Source organism: Hemiscyllium ocellatum, chromosome 7 (assembly GCF_020745735.1).
Source record: "Hemiscyllium ocellatum isolate sHemOce1 chromosome 7, sHemOce1.pat.X.cur, whole genome shotgun sequence".
NCBI lineage: Eukaryota > Metazoa > Chordata > Chondrichthyes > Orectolobiformes > Hemiscylliidae > Hemiscyllium > Hemiscyllium ocellatum.
Window position 1 is genome coordinate 97,209,847 of NC_083407.1, and position 20,728 is coordinate 97,230,574.

Genomic DNA, 20,728 nt, shown 5'->3' on the forward strand with positions numbered 1-20,728 from the left:
TCTTGGGGACTTATCCACTTTTATGTGCTTCAAGACATCCAGCACTTGCTCCTCTGTAATATGGACATTCTTCAAGATGGCATCATCTATTTCCCCAAATTCTATATCTTCGATACCCTTTTCCACAGTAAATACTGATGCAAAATGCTCGTTTAGTATCTCCCCCATTTTCTGCGTCTCCACACAAAGGCCACCTTGCTGATCTTCTGAGGGACCCTATTCTCTCCCTAGTTACCCATTTGTCATTAATGTATTTGTAAAAACCCTTTAGATTCTCCTTAATCCTATTTGCCAAAGCTATCTCATGTCCCCTTTTTGCCCTCCTGATTTCTTTCTGAAGTATACTCCTACTGCCTTCATACTCTTCTAAGGATTCACTCGATCTATCCTGTCTATACCTGTCATATGCTTCCTTCTTTTTCTTAATCAAAACCTCAATATCTTTAGTCATCCAGCATTCCGTATACATACCAGCCTTCCCTTTCACCTTGACAGGAATATACTTTCTCTGGATTCTTGTTATCTCATTTCTGAAGGCTTCCCATTTTCCAACAGTCCCTTTACCTGCGAGCATCTGCGCCCAATCAGCTTTTGAAAGTTCTTACCTAATACTGTCAAAATTGGCCTTTCTCCAAATTAGAACTTCTACTTTTAGATCTGGTCTATCTTTTTCTAATACTACTTTAAATCTAATAGAATTATATCCGCTGGCCCCAAGTGCTCCCCCACTGACACGTCAGTCCCAAGAGTAGGTCAAGTTTTGCACCTACTCTAGTAGGTATATCTACATACTGAATCAGAAAATTGTTTTGAACACACTTAAGGAATTCCTCTCCATCTAAACCCTTAACACTATGGCAGTCTCAGTATATGTTTGGAAAGTTAAAATCCCCTACCATAACCATTATTCTTACAGATTACGGAGATTTCCTTACAAATCGGTACCTCAATTTCCCTCTGACTATTATGGGGTCTGTAATCCAATCCCAATAAGGTGATCACCCTTTTCTTATTTTGCAGTTCCGTCCAAGTAACTTCCCCAGATGTATTTCCAGGAATATCCTCCTTCAGCACAGCTGTAATGCTATCATCCATTATCAAAAACGCCACTCCCCCTCTTCTCTTGACTCCCTTTCTGTCCTTCCTGTAGCATTTGTATCCTGGAACATTAAACTGCCAGTCCTGCCCATCCCTGAGCCATGTTCTCCCAGACACCAGCTCCTCAGCCATGCATTCACCTGCTCTATCCTCCTACTCCTGCCCTCATTAGCTCATAGCACTGGGCGTAATCTAGATATTACCTCTCTCGAGGATCTCCTTTTAAATTTGTGTCTAACTCTCTGTAATCTCCCTTCAGAATCTCAACCTTTTCCCTTCTTATGTCGTTGGTTCCAATGTGTACAACGGCCTCCTGTTGGCCCCTCTCCCGCTTGAGAACATTCTGCACCCTCTCTGAGACATCCTTGATCCTGGCACTAGGGAAGCAACACACCGTTCTGATTTTTCGCTGCTAGCCACAGAAACATCTGTCTGTAGATTGGACTAGAGTTCCCTAACAAATCGATTGCTTGGAACCCGATGTACCTCTCATTACATTAGAGCCAGTCTCAATACCAGAAACTTGGCTATTTGTGCTACATTCCCCAGAGAATCCATCAACCCCTACATTTTCCAAAACAGCATACTTGTTTGAAATGGGGATAGCCACAGAAGACTCCTGCACTAGCTGCCTACCTCTCTTACCTTTCCTGGAGTTAACCCATCTATGTGACTGTATCTGAGACTTACCCCATTTCCTACAACTGCTATCCATCAGTGAATTTGTATTTGCAGAATTATATTTTCAGATACATTGTATTTTGTTTAAAAAATGCTCAATCTGCAGGCAGTCAATATGCGTAATATTTTGTAAATTCCACTTTGGAAATAGAACCAGCCTGACTCAAGATTGGGATACAACAGACTCTAAGCTCACACCTTTAATGCATTGTCTGAGCTGAGATGTCACCTTTTGTTGTAAAACCTATCTCGAGAAGGTGACTTAAAAGAAGTTCTGGGATTTACATATTAATGAACCAAAACCTGTAGCGCATTCTAAAAGATGAAAGACTTAACAATTCAGGTTTGTTCAATATGTCACTGTATGACACTAATATTTTGCTATAAATTGTGTTTTACGATTTTATACTCCACAACCACCTGATGAAGGAATGGCGCTCCGAAAGCTGGTGCTTCCAAATAAACCTGTTGGAGCATAATCTGGTGGTGTGTGATTAATAACTGGTAGTTGGAAGGTAGGCCACTGACTTCAGTGAGTGCTGTGGGACACCGTGATACCTTTGACCAAATCAGATACGAAGGGTCAGAAACTTCCTTCAGGAGGAGAAAACTTGGTTTACCTCATGCTCAGGATTGTTTCTGAGGAGGGGCAGAGTTAATGTTGAATTACAGATAATAAAGCATAATGTTGAGAATTCCCAAGCGCTGCTGATTGTAATAACTTATTTTATTTTTGTGTTTTTGATTGTAGACTGAAATGGGGAAAACTCTTTTTTTAAACTAAAGATTGTAGACTGTACCTTTTAAAAACAGGTTACTGACACTTATGGTAAATGCTGTTGATACAGTTGTTTGTTCAACAGTGGGAGACATGTAGTTACAGACGAGCTGGCACCAGATCCTTTTACAAAGGGTGATTCAGTTGGCAACAAGTAGTTGATTGGTTTGTGGAGTGATAATCAGTTGCTGAATACAAAGGCCCTCTGCCTGCCAATGTTGTTAGCTCCCAGGCAGCTCAACAGCTTGAGAGTTTAAACAAAATAACCAGGAGCGTTTGGGTGTCTGGGAGAGGACTGGTGTCCTTGTGTCTGCAGTAAGAAAAACTAAGCACTGAAGAAAGCCAGTTTACTTTCCCTTTCCAGTTGCTGGAAGCTGTTGCTTCTAACTAATAAGTCAGACTTTGTAAGTTGCTCTGTGCTTCCTGCAAGCAACTTAAAGTACCTGCACAAAAGAGATTGAGGAGCACCAAGTCCTGGCAAACTATAAGGAGCATCTCAGCAAACCCTGTTGGACAGGGGACCATTGAATCCTTCCACCCATGACACTTCTTATTTGTGTCTTTTTATATATGGATGTAGGGAAAGTTATATTCTGGTAGAATAGCATTTTAACTCAGAGATAAATGTTGACAGTTCATAGCTCTTTACCTGTAGTTTGAATCTATTTGTTTGTAATCAGTTTCTTAAGTATAGAGTCCAGGTCAGTGTTTTCAGTTCACCTTCTAAAAAGGGAGACAAATGAGGAACTTTTGCATAAATTTAAAAAATCTTTGACTTTTGTGATGGTTCTGGAAGTAGCAGTGCGCTTGATATTCGGCACGCTACTCCACTGGGATGTGACACAAACTTTGGACCTGACTATTCAGTACTTCCCTTGTTTACCTCTCAGCAGCCAAAAATCTCAATTCGTCCAAAGTTCCAAGGTCCTACCTGCATTCCATACATCCTTTGGTCCCATGCTCACTGGCATAAATCAGAGCCTTGATTTAAAAACTCTAATCCTCGTGCTCAAATCACTCTGCTGTCTTGTCCTCTCTTATCTCTGTAATGCCATCCCATCCAGGAATGTTCGCAAAACTCTGATCTTTTATGCATTCCAAACATCCTACGATCCGCAGTACACGAGACATTAAAGTCTGGAAATCCTGCTCAACTCTTTCTTCTCCAACCATCCTCAAGTTTTAATAACCTCTGTGAAACCAACTCACTTTCATCCATCTCCTCCTCCATCTGTCGTAAGATTTTCTCCTTTGGCTTAACATCCATTTTTATGTAATTTTTGCCTTGTTGTGTCTCTTGGGATATGACTAGGTGTGGTCAAAATGTTCCTGTAGTGTCTTGTCTTCTCTTTCTCTGGGGAGGTGCCTCGCCACCATTTGGCAATATTCCCTGAATCTCTTTGAGGGGCATCACAGGCTCTGACACAATCATGAGAATAGCCTTTTGGTTATATATATTCGTAATCGTGTTGTGATAAGTATATTTGAGTTATAGGGCCCACAGAATAAAGATATCAGTTGCTAGGTTGGAACAGACCTTTCATTGGGGGTCCCATTCCACAGGTTTTCCTTTCAATTAATGACTAATGTCTGTTTTCTATTTTGTTTCACATGCACCCTTTCTGCATATCAATATGTTTTGGGTAGCTTTTGTTAATTTGCCTTTTGTTTCCAAAAGGCGGCAGATAAGCAACGAGCTCTTGAGGAAACCAAAGCTTACACAACACAGTCACTAGCGAGTGTGGCCTACCTGATCAACACCTTGGCAAACAATGTCCTTCAGATGCTGGATATCCAGGCATCCCAGCTCCGGCGCATGGAGTCGTCAATTAATCATATCTCTCAGGTAGGCTTTCGTGGGCTTTTTCACAGCCCTTTAATTCTGTCGTAATTTTGGATTATTCTACTGTGATGAAATGTAAGTTTTTCTTTATAAATGCATTTTATTCTTATGTAGCCTACAATTTAAGACTTTGAACCTATCCCTTATAAATGACATCCTTTTTCTCTCCTTTTTGGTCATACTTGCCCCAAAGGTGCATCCACCAACACACACACAGCTGGTGTCTATGTACACAGGCAATCATGTTTTTCAGTATTTTAATTATCCTGAGTATCAGCAGCATGGTCTATTATCAATTAATGTCCACGGGAAAACTTTCTGCCAGGGCCTTCCCACTCCTCTTTTATGTTATAGCACTGTCTCTACAGCACCATCATTTTTATACTACAGCATGTCTCAGTGGATCTTCATTTTGTTTGTTTATTTACGATGCTGTATTCATGTACCTATTCAACTACACCTTGATTGATGTACTCGAATGCTGCTGCCTTTGACTCTTGGAGCTCCTGGCTCATCAGGCAGAAGTGAATTTAAAAATTTCTGACTTCTGAACCTTTTATGTTGATTTATTAGCTCTTCCACCAAGGTATGATATTGGCCATCAGAAGCTGTGTCTGTGAATAAATTCAATAAAACTTCTTAGCAAATCTGTGTGTGCATTGCCTGTAAGGTTGTAATTTGGAAGCTTGTTCAGTATAATGATTTGGTGCTGCATCCTACAGAAAACCTTTTCAGTTACCTTTTAACCATCAGATGTCACTATTTGTGGCTGTTGTGTAGGCATCTTTAAACTTTCTAATTGGACAGTGATTTTTATGAGTTAAATCTGGGCCTTTGACTCCGTCTCCCAGTACCAACGATTTAATGCAAATGCAAACTTCCTCTATGTTTTAAGAAAATATCACCTTGTGGGGGTAATAATTTTGTTGTCAGATTTGTGACCAAATATGATGCATCCTTGTCTGCAATGTGTGTGAATCCTTACCTGAAATGGAACTTCCTTTACAATGACAGTCTTCAATCCAAAAGTGCAAATGGAGCATGCTTTATTTTGTTTTGATTTCCACTAATGTAACTGTACCCCATACCCACCTCCTACAGTGATACATCCGTTTACTGGAATTCATTGCTTGAATATTCTCCCTTGTTGAACCATTATCACTTCTAAAAAGTAATCTATAGTCATCTTTTCAATTATACTTTAGGTGAGCACATTGAACTCTTCAGTAGCCTCCTGTTTGACTACATTGAAACACTTACCAAAGTCTTTCTAGACTAAAAATGCTGTACAAATGGAAGGCTTCTATTTTTTTAAAAAAGCGAAGGTAACAAACTTACTGAAAAGTCACAGTCCTGAAATGTTAACTTGTTTTGTTTTCACAGGTGCTACCAGACCTGCTGAGTGTTCCCAAAATTTTCAGTTTTCCATAGAATTCCTACTGTGGAAACAGGTCATTTAGCCTAACGAGTCCACACCAACCTTCCGAAGAGCATCCCACCCAGACCTATCCCCCTACTGTTTGCCTCTAACCCTGCATTCCCATGGCTAACGCACCTAATCTACATATTCCTGAACGCTGTGAGTAATTTAGCAATGCCAATCCACTTCAATTGCGTATCTTTGGACTGTGGGAGGAAACTGGAGCACCCAGCGGAAATCCATGCAGACATGGGGAGAGCGTGCAAAAGAAAGCATTTTGTTGCTGCCTATGTTTGTAAAAGCGTGTATCAAATGATTGTTCCTGACAACAGTCTGTATTCAGATTTCAGATCCTCACCTGAGGATCTTTGATGAATTTCTGCAGTGCATCTTGCAGCTAGTCTCACTGCTGTTACCAACCATCAGTGATGGAGTGGATGTTTCTGGATGTGGCGCCAGTTCAGTGGGCTGCTTTGTCAACGATGGTGTCAAGTTTCCTGAGTGTTTTTGGAGCTGCATCCATCCAGCCAAGCGGGGAGTATTCCATCACACTCCTGATTTGTGCCGTGTAGATGGTGGACCAACTTTATGCAGTCCGGTGAGTTTGTAACTTCAGTGTTCCCAGCCTCTGACCTGCTCTTGTAGCCAGTGCATTTACGTGGAGAGTCCAGTTGAGTTTCCAGTAAATGGTAACCTCAAAGATGTTGACATTGAGAAATTCAATAATGGCAGCACTATTGAATGTCAAAGGGTGATGGTTAGATTGTCTCTTATTGATGATGGTCATAGTCTGGCATTTGTGTGGCATGAATTTTACTTGCCACTTGTCAGCTCTAGATATTGTCAAATCTTGTATTTGAATATGGACTGTTCCAGTATCTGAGGAGATACTAAAGATGCTGAAGATTGTGCAATCATTGATGAACAACTCCACTTCTGACCTTATGATGGGCAGGAAGGTCAGTGATGAAGCATTTGAAGATGGTTGGACCAAGGGCACAACCCTGAGGCACTCCTGCAGGGATGTACTGGAGCTGTGGTGACAAAACTCCAACAACCTCGAGTGAAGAGTTTGCCTATGAAACAGATCAATTCCAATTTTTCTAGGAATCCTTGATGTCACACTCGGTTGAATGCAGCCTTGATGTCAAGGGCTGTCACGCTCACCTCCCCTCTGAATTCAGTTGTTTTCTTCATGTTTGAACTGAGACTGTAATGAGGTCAGGAGCTGAGTGGCTTTGCTGGAATTCAAACTGGGCATCACTGAGCAAGTTATTGCTGAGCAGGTTTTGCTTGATGATACCTCTGTCACTTTACTAATGATCGAGAGTAGACTGATGGGGCGGCAACTTGCTTAGTTGGATTTGTCCTGCTTTTTGTATATACAGAACATAACTGGCCAATTTCTCTCACTGTGGGGTAGATGCCAGTGCTGTATCTGTACTGGAACAGCTTAGTTAAAGGAACAACAAGGTCTGGAGCACAATCCTTTAGTACTGTTGCCAGAATGTTGTCAGAGCCCGTAGCCTTTGCAGTATCCAGTGTTTCCAACTGTTTCGTGATACCGCTTTTGTCACTCTGTTACCTGCCCAACTCAACACATCGCTTTCCGCCCTGTGAAGCGTTGGTTGTGGGGGGGGACAGCACTTGATTGGCATCTAAGGTAATGTCCTTTGATACAAGTAGCTACCTTCAACATTATTGTCAGTGATACCACAGGCAAAGTGTGCGGTTGCATCTGCAATTCATGCACACCCACTGCAGTTGTTTTAGATGCATCAGATGAATATTGTGGTCCTGGATAAATCGTCTTCCATCCCAACATTTGGGACACAGTTTGCAGTTGCCAACTCTATATCTGCAACACATTATGTATTTATGCCAAATCTAGAAACTGGCACCTCTCAACTATTATTTGATGTCAAATAGTTTCTTCAGAAATGAATTAAGCACTAGGAGGAAGGGCCAGGGACATTTCATGTGCCATTTGCTTATTCTTGTGTTTCCCTCTGATTACGGTCATGTATTCCCTCGAAGATTATTCATCCCCATTAGACCACTGTGAACACAGATGAGACTCTTCCATGAAGAAACCCAGAAATATTAATGACTGATAAACGCCTGTTCTTATGGTTTCAAATTCTGGCAGGCGTCCCAGTTCAAAATAATTAGCAGGTTCAGTTTAATTCAGTCATTAATTTAATCTGGCACAAAGTGGAGCTCACCCTGATATAGCACCTTATCACAACCTGTGGACAACTGAAAAGTTTCACAGCTAATCCGTTCTTTTGAAATGGAACTGTGGCCAAAAAATGTGCAACAAGATCCCTCAGGCAGCAAACAAAGAGCAATAACTGACTCGAAACCTTTTGCTGTTAATCAAGGTGCAGGTAGTTCCTGTAATGCTGTAATTGCGCTCCAACGAAATCTTGCATAATAGAATATCTCTCAACATAAATAATGCGTCCTGTGGGACAAGTGGGCTTAGGAGCAGACCAGCAAAAAATACCACACACGATCACTCAGAAATCGCCCATGGGTGTCATGGTACGTAAAGTAGACCCCCTCATTCCTATTAAACGAGCTATATAACATATTCTCTCCTTACTTTCAAAACACTTTGAAATATCTAGCTTCTTTTCCAGTGTTACAGCCTTGCTTTTCCATTCACCATCTGTATCACTGTGACACTTCTTGCTAACATTCTTGTCAATATGCCTCTCCACTTTTTAAGAAAATGGATAATCTAGGAGTAGTATACCTTTCTCAGGAAGCTGCTCAATGTATCTCTCTCAGAAAGCTGCTCCCTGTACATTACCCCTCACAGAAAGCTGCTCTGTTGGCAGCTGACATCGACACATCCACTGACATGGGCGCCTGTTCAGAATGAATCGCACAAAATGATCACCACTGAAATCATGCTATTGCCAGCAAAGATAAGCATTCTCGAAAATATCGTTACTTAATTCCTCAGTGATGTCATAAGCAAGTCATGCATTATCTGAGAACTACCTGTACTAAGAAAACTGCTGTTTGAATATTGCTATGCAATCTTTCACAGGTGAGGGTTTCAATTTAATAGTTTATTCTGAAATAGGAACTGCTGACAATACAGCATCCCCTCAATATTTTGCTTATGTATCAGTTCAGTTTGTTCAGTAGAACTTCAGTCCACAGCCTTCTGACTTTGAGGTGCTGATGCAATCTGCTGGAGCAGACATGCATTCAAAAAATTGTAGAAAAAACATCCCAAACCTACCATTTCTAAAAAATAAGTTTAACAGTATAGTAAAGTACAAGAGAATATTATCTGACCAAGCACATCTTCCTGACCCCTCCACTCCCCTGCTATCTAAAAGTATTGTTGTCTCTGCCACATCCTGGGCCCCATTCCTCTTCCCATAGCACCATCCCATGCTATCATTGGAGGTGTAATACCTTTTTACCTCCTCTGACTGCATAGACCATGGCTCCAAACAACCTTCCGGGTGAAGCAGCAATTTACCTACACTTTTTGCAATTTAGTGCATTGTGTTCACTCCTCAAAATACTTTGAAGGGACAAATGCAGACTATGTAACCAGCTTGCAGAATATCTGCTCATACCACAGACATGAACCTGACTTTCCAGTTGCCTGCCATTTTAATTTAACACCTTGCTCTCATTCATAACTCTGTCTTGAGCCTGCTGTAGTATTCTAGTAAAGGTCAATGCAAGCATGAAGAATAGCATCTCTTTTTTTTCCTTTACAGCCTTCAAAGACCTGTGGACTAATCATCAGAGTTCAGCAATTTCAGACCATGAATTTTGCCCTCCATTTTGATTGATACTTGTCCCAAAAAAAGTCTATTTTTGTTTTCATGGTTTGATTTCAGGCAGAGCTGATGTATTCTGCAATTAAACAATAAACTGGTTCAGAATAAGTTATTTGCTATGACCATTGCCACCTTTTCTCCCCCATATGTTGTTCAATAGCAATGTGGTTGAATTTTAACTGCCCTATTAGGAATAGGCAATAAACGCTGACCTAGCCAACAATGCCCTCATCCTGTAAATGAATTTAAACAAAAACCTTGTTAATTAATCTCCCTATCTCTTTAGCCTATCCCAGAACTTCCTTTTTGTTTTCCATCTCCACTTCCCCCTTTTCAACAATACAAAATCTTTAATATTTCTACCACCCTTCAGGCAGAGGGAGAAGTTTCTTAAGTTGTCGTACTAGTTTCAAAACATTGACATGGTTCAGTCTTAGTATTCTCCATTTGGGGCAGGCCATCCAAGATATTTGGAAGAACACCTCATCTCTAGAATGTTCAAACAAACTGACAGTGAGAGCCACTGTCGAAGGCCATAGTGCACCCTAATCCTCACCTTACCTGCCAATATACTTGCCAGTGAATCGGTATAATAACTATCACATTGCTATTGGATTAAGGCACCTAAGAGTGCAACTTTCACAAGAGAGGGAAGTTGTATTTTCAATAATAAAATGTTTTGTATGTGCTTTTACATTATTTGACTATATTTTTGCAAAACGAAACTGCTTTCTCCACAGATGATACAGACCTTCTGAGTTTGTTTGGCTTTTTCTGTTCTTGTATTATAAGAGAATATTTCACATTTTCGTCAAAATTGAATTTCAGTGCTTACTCAGTTCGTCTAATCAGTCTCTCAGATTGATCTTTTATTTGCCTCCATAATTAAACTGAGAGTCATACCCATCTGTACTGTACCCTAGTCTACAGGCTTTAATTTGCCATTAATATCCCACAGTTACGAACTTTAAATACTGGCAGATCTGCATCTCTCTACTACAACACAAGAGCAGATCATTGAATCACATAGCATTAAAGCACCAAGAAACCATTTTGTCTTGTTTATGTGAATATAAATCAACCATTTAATTACCGATCCTTTGCATGGTTTCCAGTAGTCTTTATATTTGTCATTTTCCAGTAGCTACCAAATTCCCACTTAAGTGTGGACCCCATTTCAGCATTTGTCTATGATAGGAAATTGCAATTCTTAAGTGGTATAGAGAATTTTTTCCTACTCTTCTTTAATTACTTTTGTGATCACCTTAAATTTGTGCCTTTCTCTGTGTTTACCAAATGTCCTGTCATGTAATGAGTCATACAAATTTGATGGAGACTAAAAAGCTGCAGATGCTGGAATCTAAAGTAGACTAACAGGAGGCTGGAAGAACACAGCAAGCCAGGCAGCATCGGGAGCTGGAGAAGTCAGTTGACTTCTGATGCTGCCTAGTTTGCATTGTTCCTCTCACTTCCTGTTTGTCTAATACAAATTTGATGAGATGATCTTGACCAAAGTGACATTTGGACACTTAAGACTATCTCGAACCCCCTCCATCAAGAATGTGTGTCAGTGTTGACTTATGTGTTGACCACTATCCGGTGGCCCTGGCTGGAGAGTGACCAATTATGGACATCAGGAGGCAGTCAGGTTAGGTTGGATGATGGGCCAGCATGGGTAAGAAAATCTGTCAACGATTGATGTGTTCATTTTAGTTGTCATTTAAGTGAGTAACTGGCAGACAGCTTTCGTTTGTGGAACCTTATACCTCGACTTGAGACAGTCCTTTCATGGGTGAAGAGAGAGTAAAATCATTTAACAGAATTTCTGGCACATTTTAAAATAATAATTTACCCCCGTCCATTTTTAATGTATCGGAAAGCATGTTTGTATTTTGAAGGAGTCAGTACAAGTTGTAATTGTAACTAGTACTTGGCTGATGGCTGTCTTTGAGAAATTTATCTGCATAATTTGAAGGTATACTGACCCTTAAATATGCTGAGGATTCAAGCAGTCTCCTGTTAATGTTTCAAACATATCCAGGTCAGTAGGGAGGAGCAGTTAGCCAGTTTTACACTTATTAACCAAAAAGACAAAAGCCACAGAGGAGAGAAAATTACTGCTATGATTGCTGTGGTAGATGTTGGAATAAAGGAAGTGGTGGGTATATCAGTTAAAATTCCTGTGCTAGATTTGACAGCAGCCAGAGCCAGGCTCCATCTGTGTTGCTTTGACAACACTTATGCTTGGGTGACTTCTATGTTACAGAAGAGATAACACTTCTGGTCTCCATAGTAGCAGATACAAATGACAGCATGGTTTTAGCTAGTATTTTCATCCCTTAATTTTTTTGTAGTCTTATGTTCTCATTCTCTTCCCTTGAAGATGTTGTCGCTGGCTGGGGAAGGGTTGCAATTATCCTCCTGTGAAATTCCTAGTGTTGAGAGCTTGTGGATTTAATCGTTTTAAGGCCGGTTCCAGTCTATACCAAGTTCAGTTGCATATACGTCTTGCTTTGAAATGTGTCAGCCAGCAGTTTCCAGTAGTTTGTCATTTGGAGTGGAAATTCTTGTTGACTTTACCTGTTTTGCACCATGGGCCAAGATAGCAATTGTTGCTCCACATTCTCCTTCCATTTGAGGGAAAAACAAACTAGATTTTTACTTTTTGTTTCATTCATTCGCAGTATATGAGTGTCACTTACCTTTCCTAATCATCCAGAGAACAATTGAGAGTCAACCACATCATTGCAGGTCAGTAGACCATACTGGATAAGGAGGGCAAACATATCAGTGAGCCAGATGGATTTTTACAGTATTTGTCAACGTTTCATGGTTGTCATTAGATTCTTAATTCCAGATTTGTTATTCAATTCAAAACCCACCATCTGCTCTGGTGGGATTTGAACCTGGTCCCCAGAACATTAAGTGAGTTTCTGAATTAATAGTCTAGCAATAATACCACTAGGCCATTGTCTCTCCATAAATTATGTGATCATTGATGCTGAGAGCCTCCGTGCTTGTAGTGGAATAGTGCACTTGGGCATTAGTTTACACGAAGTTGTTGCTTAATCTGTCTGCTTTGTATGATGACAGCAGAGCAATGAACAAAGACATTTTATTGCAACAATTATGTGCACATAGAGTTCCTTGAATTTAATACAAGTCTCAGGCTGTTTCACCATCAACTCCCAAAGTGCATTTGCCCCTAAACATTCTGCAGTATAGAATGACTGTAATTTAGAAACATAGAGGAATTGAAGCATAGGAGATGAGAGCAGGAGGAGTCCATTAGCCCTTCTAACGTGCTCCCATCATTCATCACGATCATGGTTGATTGTCCAACTCAGTAGCCTAATCCTACTTTCTCCTAATCATAATCTTTGATCCCATTTGCTCCAAGTACTATATCTGGCCGTCCATTAACACAAATGTGTTACTGGACTTGAGACCAGCTGAATAGCCCCTTTCAGCAAGTTTCCCATAACTGAAAATCTGAAACCACCTCCATAGCCTATGAAACACTTCAATGTTTTGGTATCAACTACTTGCTGTGGAAATGATTTCAACAGGCTCACCACTCTTTGGGTGATGAAATGTTTCTTCATCTCTGTCCTGAATGGTCCATCCCAAATACTCTGTCAGTGACTGCTGATACTGGATTCAGAGATATTCGGATAAAAAGGAGGCTCAAACAGGCCGTGTTTCCCAGGCACGTTCGTGAAAAAATTCTATGCTGTCTGGTTTATAATGTATATTATAACTGAAGTGAGAGGAGTGCATTCCTGTTTTTAGTTCTAGTACTCCATGGGTCATAATGTCAATTTAATTGTTTTGCTCAGTTCTCATTATTACCAATTGTGTTATTTCTCCGTTCGAATTAAAATAAAAGAACCATCAATGAGATTTTTTTAAATGAGCATAAAATTATTGGTTTATTATAAGACAAAAATGATTCAATGATAAAGCTGATTAGAGCACAGTTTGTAATATGAAATATAAATGTTTACCCCTCTAAACCTCAAACATGCTTCAGGAAAAGGGAGGGGAGAAAACACATTTCTGTCTGCAGAAATTAATCTTTTGGGGAAGAAAAATCACTTCATACCAATAAATCTTGAAGACAAAAAGATAGAGTTTGTGATGTTCAGATGGCTGCTGGACTGTCATTTTGCTAGGTTTACACAGGTATCATTAGACATATGCAGCTGTCTCTGAGATATTTGCAGGCCCAGCTTGCTCAGAAAAAAACAGTATTAAGAAATCTTCCAGTTACTTTCAGGAGGGCAATCAGGTTTCACACTGAATTCCACACAAAGTTGCTTCCGAAACAAGAGAGACAACTTGAACAAATAAACAGTATGAGCTCCGAATGCTGGAAATCTGAAATAACAACAGGATGTGATGGAGCGTCGTTAGAGAGACAAGAGTTAACAGTTTGAGTCCGGTGACAAAGGTGTTTCTGGACTTGAGACCAGCTGAACAGCCCCTTTCTGCAAGTTTCCCATAACTGAAAATCTGAAAGCACCTCCATTGCCTATGAAACACTGTTCAAGCAGAACAGCCATAAAACCAAGTGAAAACATTCAGGGTTTTTGCCTAGTGAGTTCAAGCAACCGAGACAAACAATTACAGGGAACCATTTGGCTTCCAAGGAGATTAAAGTGTTATATCCATAACTGTAAGAATATATTGATACGTTGCTTTTCCTTTTGGCAAAAGTCCCACACAATCTTCTAACACCTAACTAAATGACTGCTTAAGAATGAGTACCAATTTAATTGCATAGTATTGTTTTCTCAATGCCTAACATGTTTTACAAAACCGCCACCTCCATTTGAATACCTGACCAGGAAAAATCTTCTGGATCTCTACATGCTTCAGGAATTTTATGGATTTAACTTAACATTTCTTGAAATTTAGTTGGCACTTCTATCTGATGAACCATGTCCACTCTTAAACTGTAGCTCTATGAAGTTAGGGTGTGGAATTCACTGTAGTGAAAGTAGGCTCAATTGATGATTTCAAGAGCCCTGAATGTTTATTTGGATTGAAATATTGTGCAGATATATGGGGAAAAGGCAGGAGATTTGACTTGAAGTCACAGAACCAGTGTCGGCTCGATGGGTTGAACAGCTGCCTCCTGTTTTCTGAAATTCTGTGAAATCCCATTTTTATTATTGTACCGTCTCTTCAACTTCAGTTTGAGCTGATTGGGCTACTTAAGTTAACTGGATCTGCTTGCCGATCTTCGATCAAAGAAGACTTATTGAACACTTCCTTTCGATTGTCCAATTCTCAAACAGACTTCCAGATAATCAAGTACCTGCCAGTGATGCCCACTTGCCCTTTGACGATGGATGTGGTTTAGATAATCATCAGGTTATCTCGATGAAGGAAAAGTGTTTGGAACCAATACTGGAAATGATGTTTCCTTGACTTCAATTAGCCTTTTTGTTATTATTGGCAAAGGTGCAAGCTTTGCTTTTGTTATTCCTTAAGAGCAGGTCATCTCTGTCCCCAAGTAAGCTATGGGCACTCCTGCAGTCACCATTCCAGATATTCGGTTACAATATTGGTGCTCGGGCTGTAAATGTATGAGGATATGCTCCCAACCATTCACCAAAACACTGGCAGTTGTTGAAAAGTCATGCCTTTTTCCAGCAAGGGTTGTGGTGGCTCCTGCATCTCCAAGTATGGCTATACATTTGCTTGTTTCATTTGAGAAATAATTGATAAGAATTCCTTGTAACTCTCCAGTTTGTGGATTATTTTCGTTATACTGTCAGCAGTTGGCCTCACAGCTGTAGTCAGATCTGCAACTCTTCTGTACTCTGTTAAAGCTGCTTTCTCTGGATTGGCCTTACTTCTCATAATCTGCAGAGGTGTCCTGCCTTGCATCAGTGCAAACACCAAGGCCTGCATCATCATTGAATCTCATCACCTTGCTTTTTGGTTTGAGGAGGGGAACCTTGGCAGTTTTCTTTCATGTTCCTGCTTTTTTGTCCTGGTGTGTGGAGATGATGGTAAAGAGTTTGGATTTCTGGAACAGCTCATAATCATTTGCTGCTTGCCTTGCTGTTGCAACCTTCTAGTTTTCTGCGAGAGTCCTTAGAAATGTAGGAATTGAATTTTTAAGTTTTTTTGAGAATTATTTCCCTTTAGCTTCGTATGTAATCTCTACCTTTAATAACCACATCCAGCAGACAAAATTAGTTTGCTTTACCCTCTCAAATTCTGTATGATCTATCTCAGTTGCTTCTGGATATTCCAAACTTTCTGCCACTTCATATTCTAGGTAAGCCTCCTGAGAGCGTAAGGCATAAACCACATGAACTCTGTCTATCAATCTGCTTTCTGCTTAAGTAGTATCCAGTTTGCAGTTACCTCATTCTTTTCAAAAGAAATGAAAATGCCTCAGCATCCCTTTGATCAAATTCCTGGAGGGCTTGTGCAAATTTAAACAACTTCCCATTCAGGCTTGGGTTGAACTGAGAGCTTTTCTCATCAGAATGTTCCCTGGGGTCAGAGGCCATTTGTTTTCATTCCAGCCTATTAAGCTCAAACGCTGTCATTGCCCCCAACATTAACTTCGAGCTCTAATTGCTTGGTCTGCAATATCAAATAGCATTGATGTCTGTTTTATTGTCTCACGCTTGTGCTTTTTCATGGTTATTCCTACTCCTGCCCCACCCCTCTGTCTCAGCTCTCTTTTTTTTGGTGCTGCCATCTCCCTTTGTGCTCTCTTCTGGTGTTTGATTGATGCCCAATACACCAAAGCTGTCTCTGTTTGATTAGTGTCAGTATTCCTAGGAACTGTCATACTTGTGATTTCTTTTGATAAATATACTCAATGCACCACAGAATGCCACTTTTTCCTCCTATAATAGCTGTAACTTGCTCATGTTTCATAGCCATAGTAAGGTGCTGAGAATACAGGCCCTATAAATAATTAGCTTGCTCTTAAAAGTCAGCTTGTTCTTATCCCAAGTATGTGCTGCAAGTTAGACAAAGGTGATTGCTGTTTTGCCTATGCTTATGTTGAGTTTTGCATTGGGGTCTGTTCTGTCATTCTGGACTTTGGTAGCCAAATTTGCTAAGGACTTAGGAACTTGGGAACACGAGTAGGTCATTCAGCCCTTCAAAATTGTACCATCTTTCAGTGAGAACATGGCTGATCTGTCGCCTAATTCCATGCACCTTCCTTTGGCCAATGATTACTCTGATTTAAAATGAACAACTGATCAAACATCCACTGCCACTTGTGGAAGAGTCCAAAACACCTACCACCCTTTGTTTAGAAGTGCTTCTAGTGAGTTTAAATTTATGTGATCAACATTTTTTAATGTTTATATAGATATAGTTGCATATGTACAGGTATAAGCATATCTAAGTTAAACTATGTAGTAAACTACCTAATGAAAGAAATGGACATCTCCAGCACAGGAAGGAGGCATTTAAGCATTATATCTCTGCCAATTCATGGATAGAGCAAGTCAGAACTAATTCTCATTATCTTATTACTGCCTTTGCTTTAATTTTTAATCTGTTGATTTTCCCCTTAAAAATGTACTGATCACTGCTTCAACCACACTCTGTTGCAAATAAGAAGTCTCTGTTGTGTCCTCAGTACTCTCCTCAATCCCAAACTTTTCTGTGACCAGACACAATGCTCAAGAGTTGAGCCCTGCATTCTCGTCATGCAAGCTCAAGCATAGTTCCAGACTGAATTGCATTTATTTTATTTTGTTATTCTGTGTAGTTGCTGACTCTTGTTGGCAGGTAGCTGAAGCCTCACCTATTGGGAATTCCTCTTGAGTGAACCTAGTGAATGTCCACAATCTACTTATCCATGAAGGGCACTTCAGCTCAGCCAATCCTAAAATTTGTTCTTGCACATTTCCAATGGGATGATTCAATTGCTAACAGAAATGTGCATCTTGATTTTTTTTTTAGATTATCCATCCTTTATTCACAGGTGTTGAGACAGTCCATTACTGCTGTGATTTTCATGAGCTAACTCAGCACAAGCAGTGCATTAGTCCAGGACCTTGTGGGTTTGTATAATTCTTTGCATTAAACGCTGGAACCATCCTCTGATGGGAGGTATACTCCTTTTAAACTGCAGAAACAATTCTTCCCACATGTGAAAACAAAAGACGATAGTGTATTTCACAACCTCGGCATCATTCAAAGAACATAAGTAAAATACAATTGACGTGATCATAATTATAATGGTAGAAAATGTATTTGTCCACATTTAGCAATGTCTCTCACACAGACATATGATATATGATCAAATAATCATGGGTTTTTTTTATAGTGCTGTTCGTTGAGAGATGAATATTGACCAGGGAGAACAGCTATTCTTCAATAGTGCCTATGAGATCTTTCACATCACTGTTCCCAAGAAGGCAGTGGGATCTTTGATTTAATATCTCATCCAAACCCAGTCTCCTCAATCCTCACTAAATACTGAAGAGTTACTTGGTTCTGCGGGCTTAAGACTGTGTGGGGCTTGAATCCTTCACCTTCTAAGGAGAATGCATTACCACACAATGCTCATGCTTCCAGGCCTGCTGATGCTGTAAATTCATCCCATGTAAGGTATAAAAAACTTACATCACTATGTGAAAGAGCATACAATTGTTCAGTTTGGCTTTGTGAGGAAAATATATTGTACATTTGTCTGTTATCTGAGGGTCTGTGATGCACTCTAGAGCTTAAAAGCATGCAATTTGAACAAAGATGATTCCTCGAGTTGCTTAATGGAAATTGGTTTCTGTTCTTTTCTCTACCCATGAAATAGTTTCTTTGAAAAAAAAGACAGTCACAATGCTCAGATGGGAAAAATATAATACTGAAAATCTGGTTCAAAAACATAAAATGGTGATAGCACTCATCAGGCAGCATCTGTCAAGAAAGAGAAACCTTCTGACGTTTAAGATATAGTCCTTTGTCAAAACTGTAAGTTGCATCAAATTATTTTTGAATATACAGCACAAAAGCAATCAACTCAGCTCAACTGGTCAGTGTAGGTGATCATCCTCTAGATGAGTTTCCTCCCATTCCTCCTGTTTTAACCCAGGCTTGTCCAACTCTTTGCATGGAAATTCACATCTCATAGTTTTTGTTTTTTAGGATAGTGTAGTTCGGGTGTGGGAGTAACCAGCAGAGCTTTCCAATAAATGTTACTTGCCTGCTCACTTCAGAGAAATAAAGTACAGACAAGCCCTCTGCCCAAAATTGCCAAAGGAGGGGCCAAGCTCAGGATTTGGGTTTCAATAATACTGACCTCTGGTGAGAACACTTGGCCTCAGGAATTCATATGATCACAGCATTTTACAGTACAGTGCACTCGACCCATCATGTTTGTCCAGGCTTTCAAAAGAGCTATCCGGCTCATCCCATTCTCCAGACCTATCTCTGAGGCCCTCTAAATGCATTACTTTCAATTATATATTCAACTCTCTTTTGAAACTTCCTGTGGAATCCACCTCCACCACTCTCCCAGGCAGTGCATTCCAAATTCTAACACTTACATTGAAGAGGTTTTTCCTCCTCTCATTCCGAGCTCTCTCGCTGCTTAACTTGAAATTGTGACCTCGAGTTCCTGACATAAACTGGTGGAAACAGAATATCCTTCTTTACCCTGTCAAAATTGTTCATAATTTTAAACACCTCAGTAAGGTAGTCTCTTAATCTTCTTTGCTCCAAGGAGAAAAACCCCAATTTCTCTAATCTTTCCTTGTATTTAAAATCCTTTGTTCCTGGTATCATTCTCGTAAATTTCCTTTGAACTCTTTCCAGTGACCTCTTAACATTCTTCCTTAAATAAGGTACACAAGACTGAACATAATACTCCAAATGTGGTCTGACGAATAATTTGTAGAGGTGTAGCATCATTTGCTCTTATGTTGTTTCGCTAATATGTAACAATTATCATACTTTTATTCCTCAATTTATAAACCCACGGATCCTATAAACTTCCTTAACTATTTCAACCTGCTTGGCCACCTTCAGAGAATTATGCACTTGAACCCTGAGGTCCCTCTGCTCCTGTACTTTCCTCAAAATTGTACCATTGAGCCTGTATTTTCTCTGTGTTTCTTCTAACAAAAACAATTATCTTACATTTTTCTGCATTGAAATTCATCTGCCAGGAGTCTGCCCGATTGTGTTTCTGAAGTCGCTGAGCATCATCCTCTCAATTTTCTGTTCTCTCTAGCTTAGAATCATTTGCAAATTTAGAAAGTTTGCCCTGAAAACACACCTTAAGACACTTATATACTCAGAAAAAGCAAGAGTCCCAATACCAATTACAGTGGAACACCAGTTTCAACTTGTTTCCAATCTGAGAAATGCCCATCTATATTTAGCATCTTTTTTCTGATTTTCAACTAGCTTCTAATCTATGTTGCCAAGACCTATCAGTCCAAAGCATTTATAATTTGATAACCAATCTTTCATGTGGCACTATATCACATGCTTTCTGAAAGTCCAATTATACAACATTCACAGCACTATCCTCATTCACTGCCTGGGTCAGCTTGTCAAAGAACTCAATTAAATTTGATACGAAATTATAAATACATATGGAAGTGTAGGAAGAATCAGGTTGCTTTTCAGCGTGGATTTCCTACTCTCCACGTTTGCTTTCTGGACAGGTTTTAGGGGAAAGAGGAGCAAGGTGGGTGTGTGTCTAACTCGTTCACCAGTCTTTGTTCTCTCACAGTCAAACTCGCACTCTTACTTCCTCCCTCCCTCGCCGCCTGACCCCACTGTCAAACATAAACTGCCCCTCTCCTCCCTTCACCTTCATACACTCCCTCACTCATTCCTCATCTATTTTCTCAATAGTTCATATTTTCCAACACTCCCTTAATAGTTTCCCGGTTCCCTCGTTCCCACCCTTACTCCCACGTTGTTCCTTCCCTCTAACATCTTATGGCTATGGTAGACCTGCTCTGCCTTTTTAACTGCAATTCTACAGAGGATGATTGTTTGTACAGGAAGGAGAGTCTCATTCTCTCAGCTCACCCCCCCACTCCCCTGCCATCCTCAACACGCTGTTAAACTGGGAGCTTCTACCCTTG

General features: G+C 40.1%; 1 protein-coding gene across 3 annotated transcripts in view; it reads left to right on the top strand.

Annotated features, from left to right (window-relative positions):
- The window catches only part of LOC132817227 (abl interactor 2), a 142,801-nt gene that overhangs the window by 72,914 nt on the left and 49,159 nt on the right, over nt 1-20,728 (top strand). For all 3 annotated transcript variants that reach the window (XM_060827545.1, XM_060827547.1, XM_060827546.1), the window contains exon 2: nt 4,236-4,403. In XM_060827545.1, the coding sequence (XP_060683528.1) occupies nt 4,236-4,403 (168 nt within the window). The remainder of the gene's footprint in view (nt 1-4,235; nt 4,404-20,728) is intronic.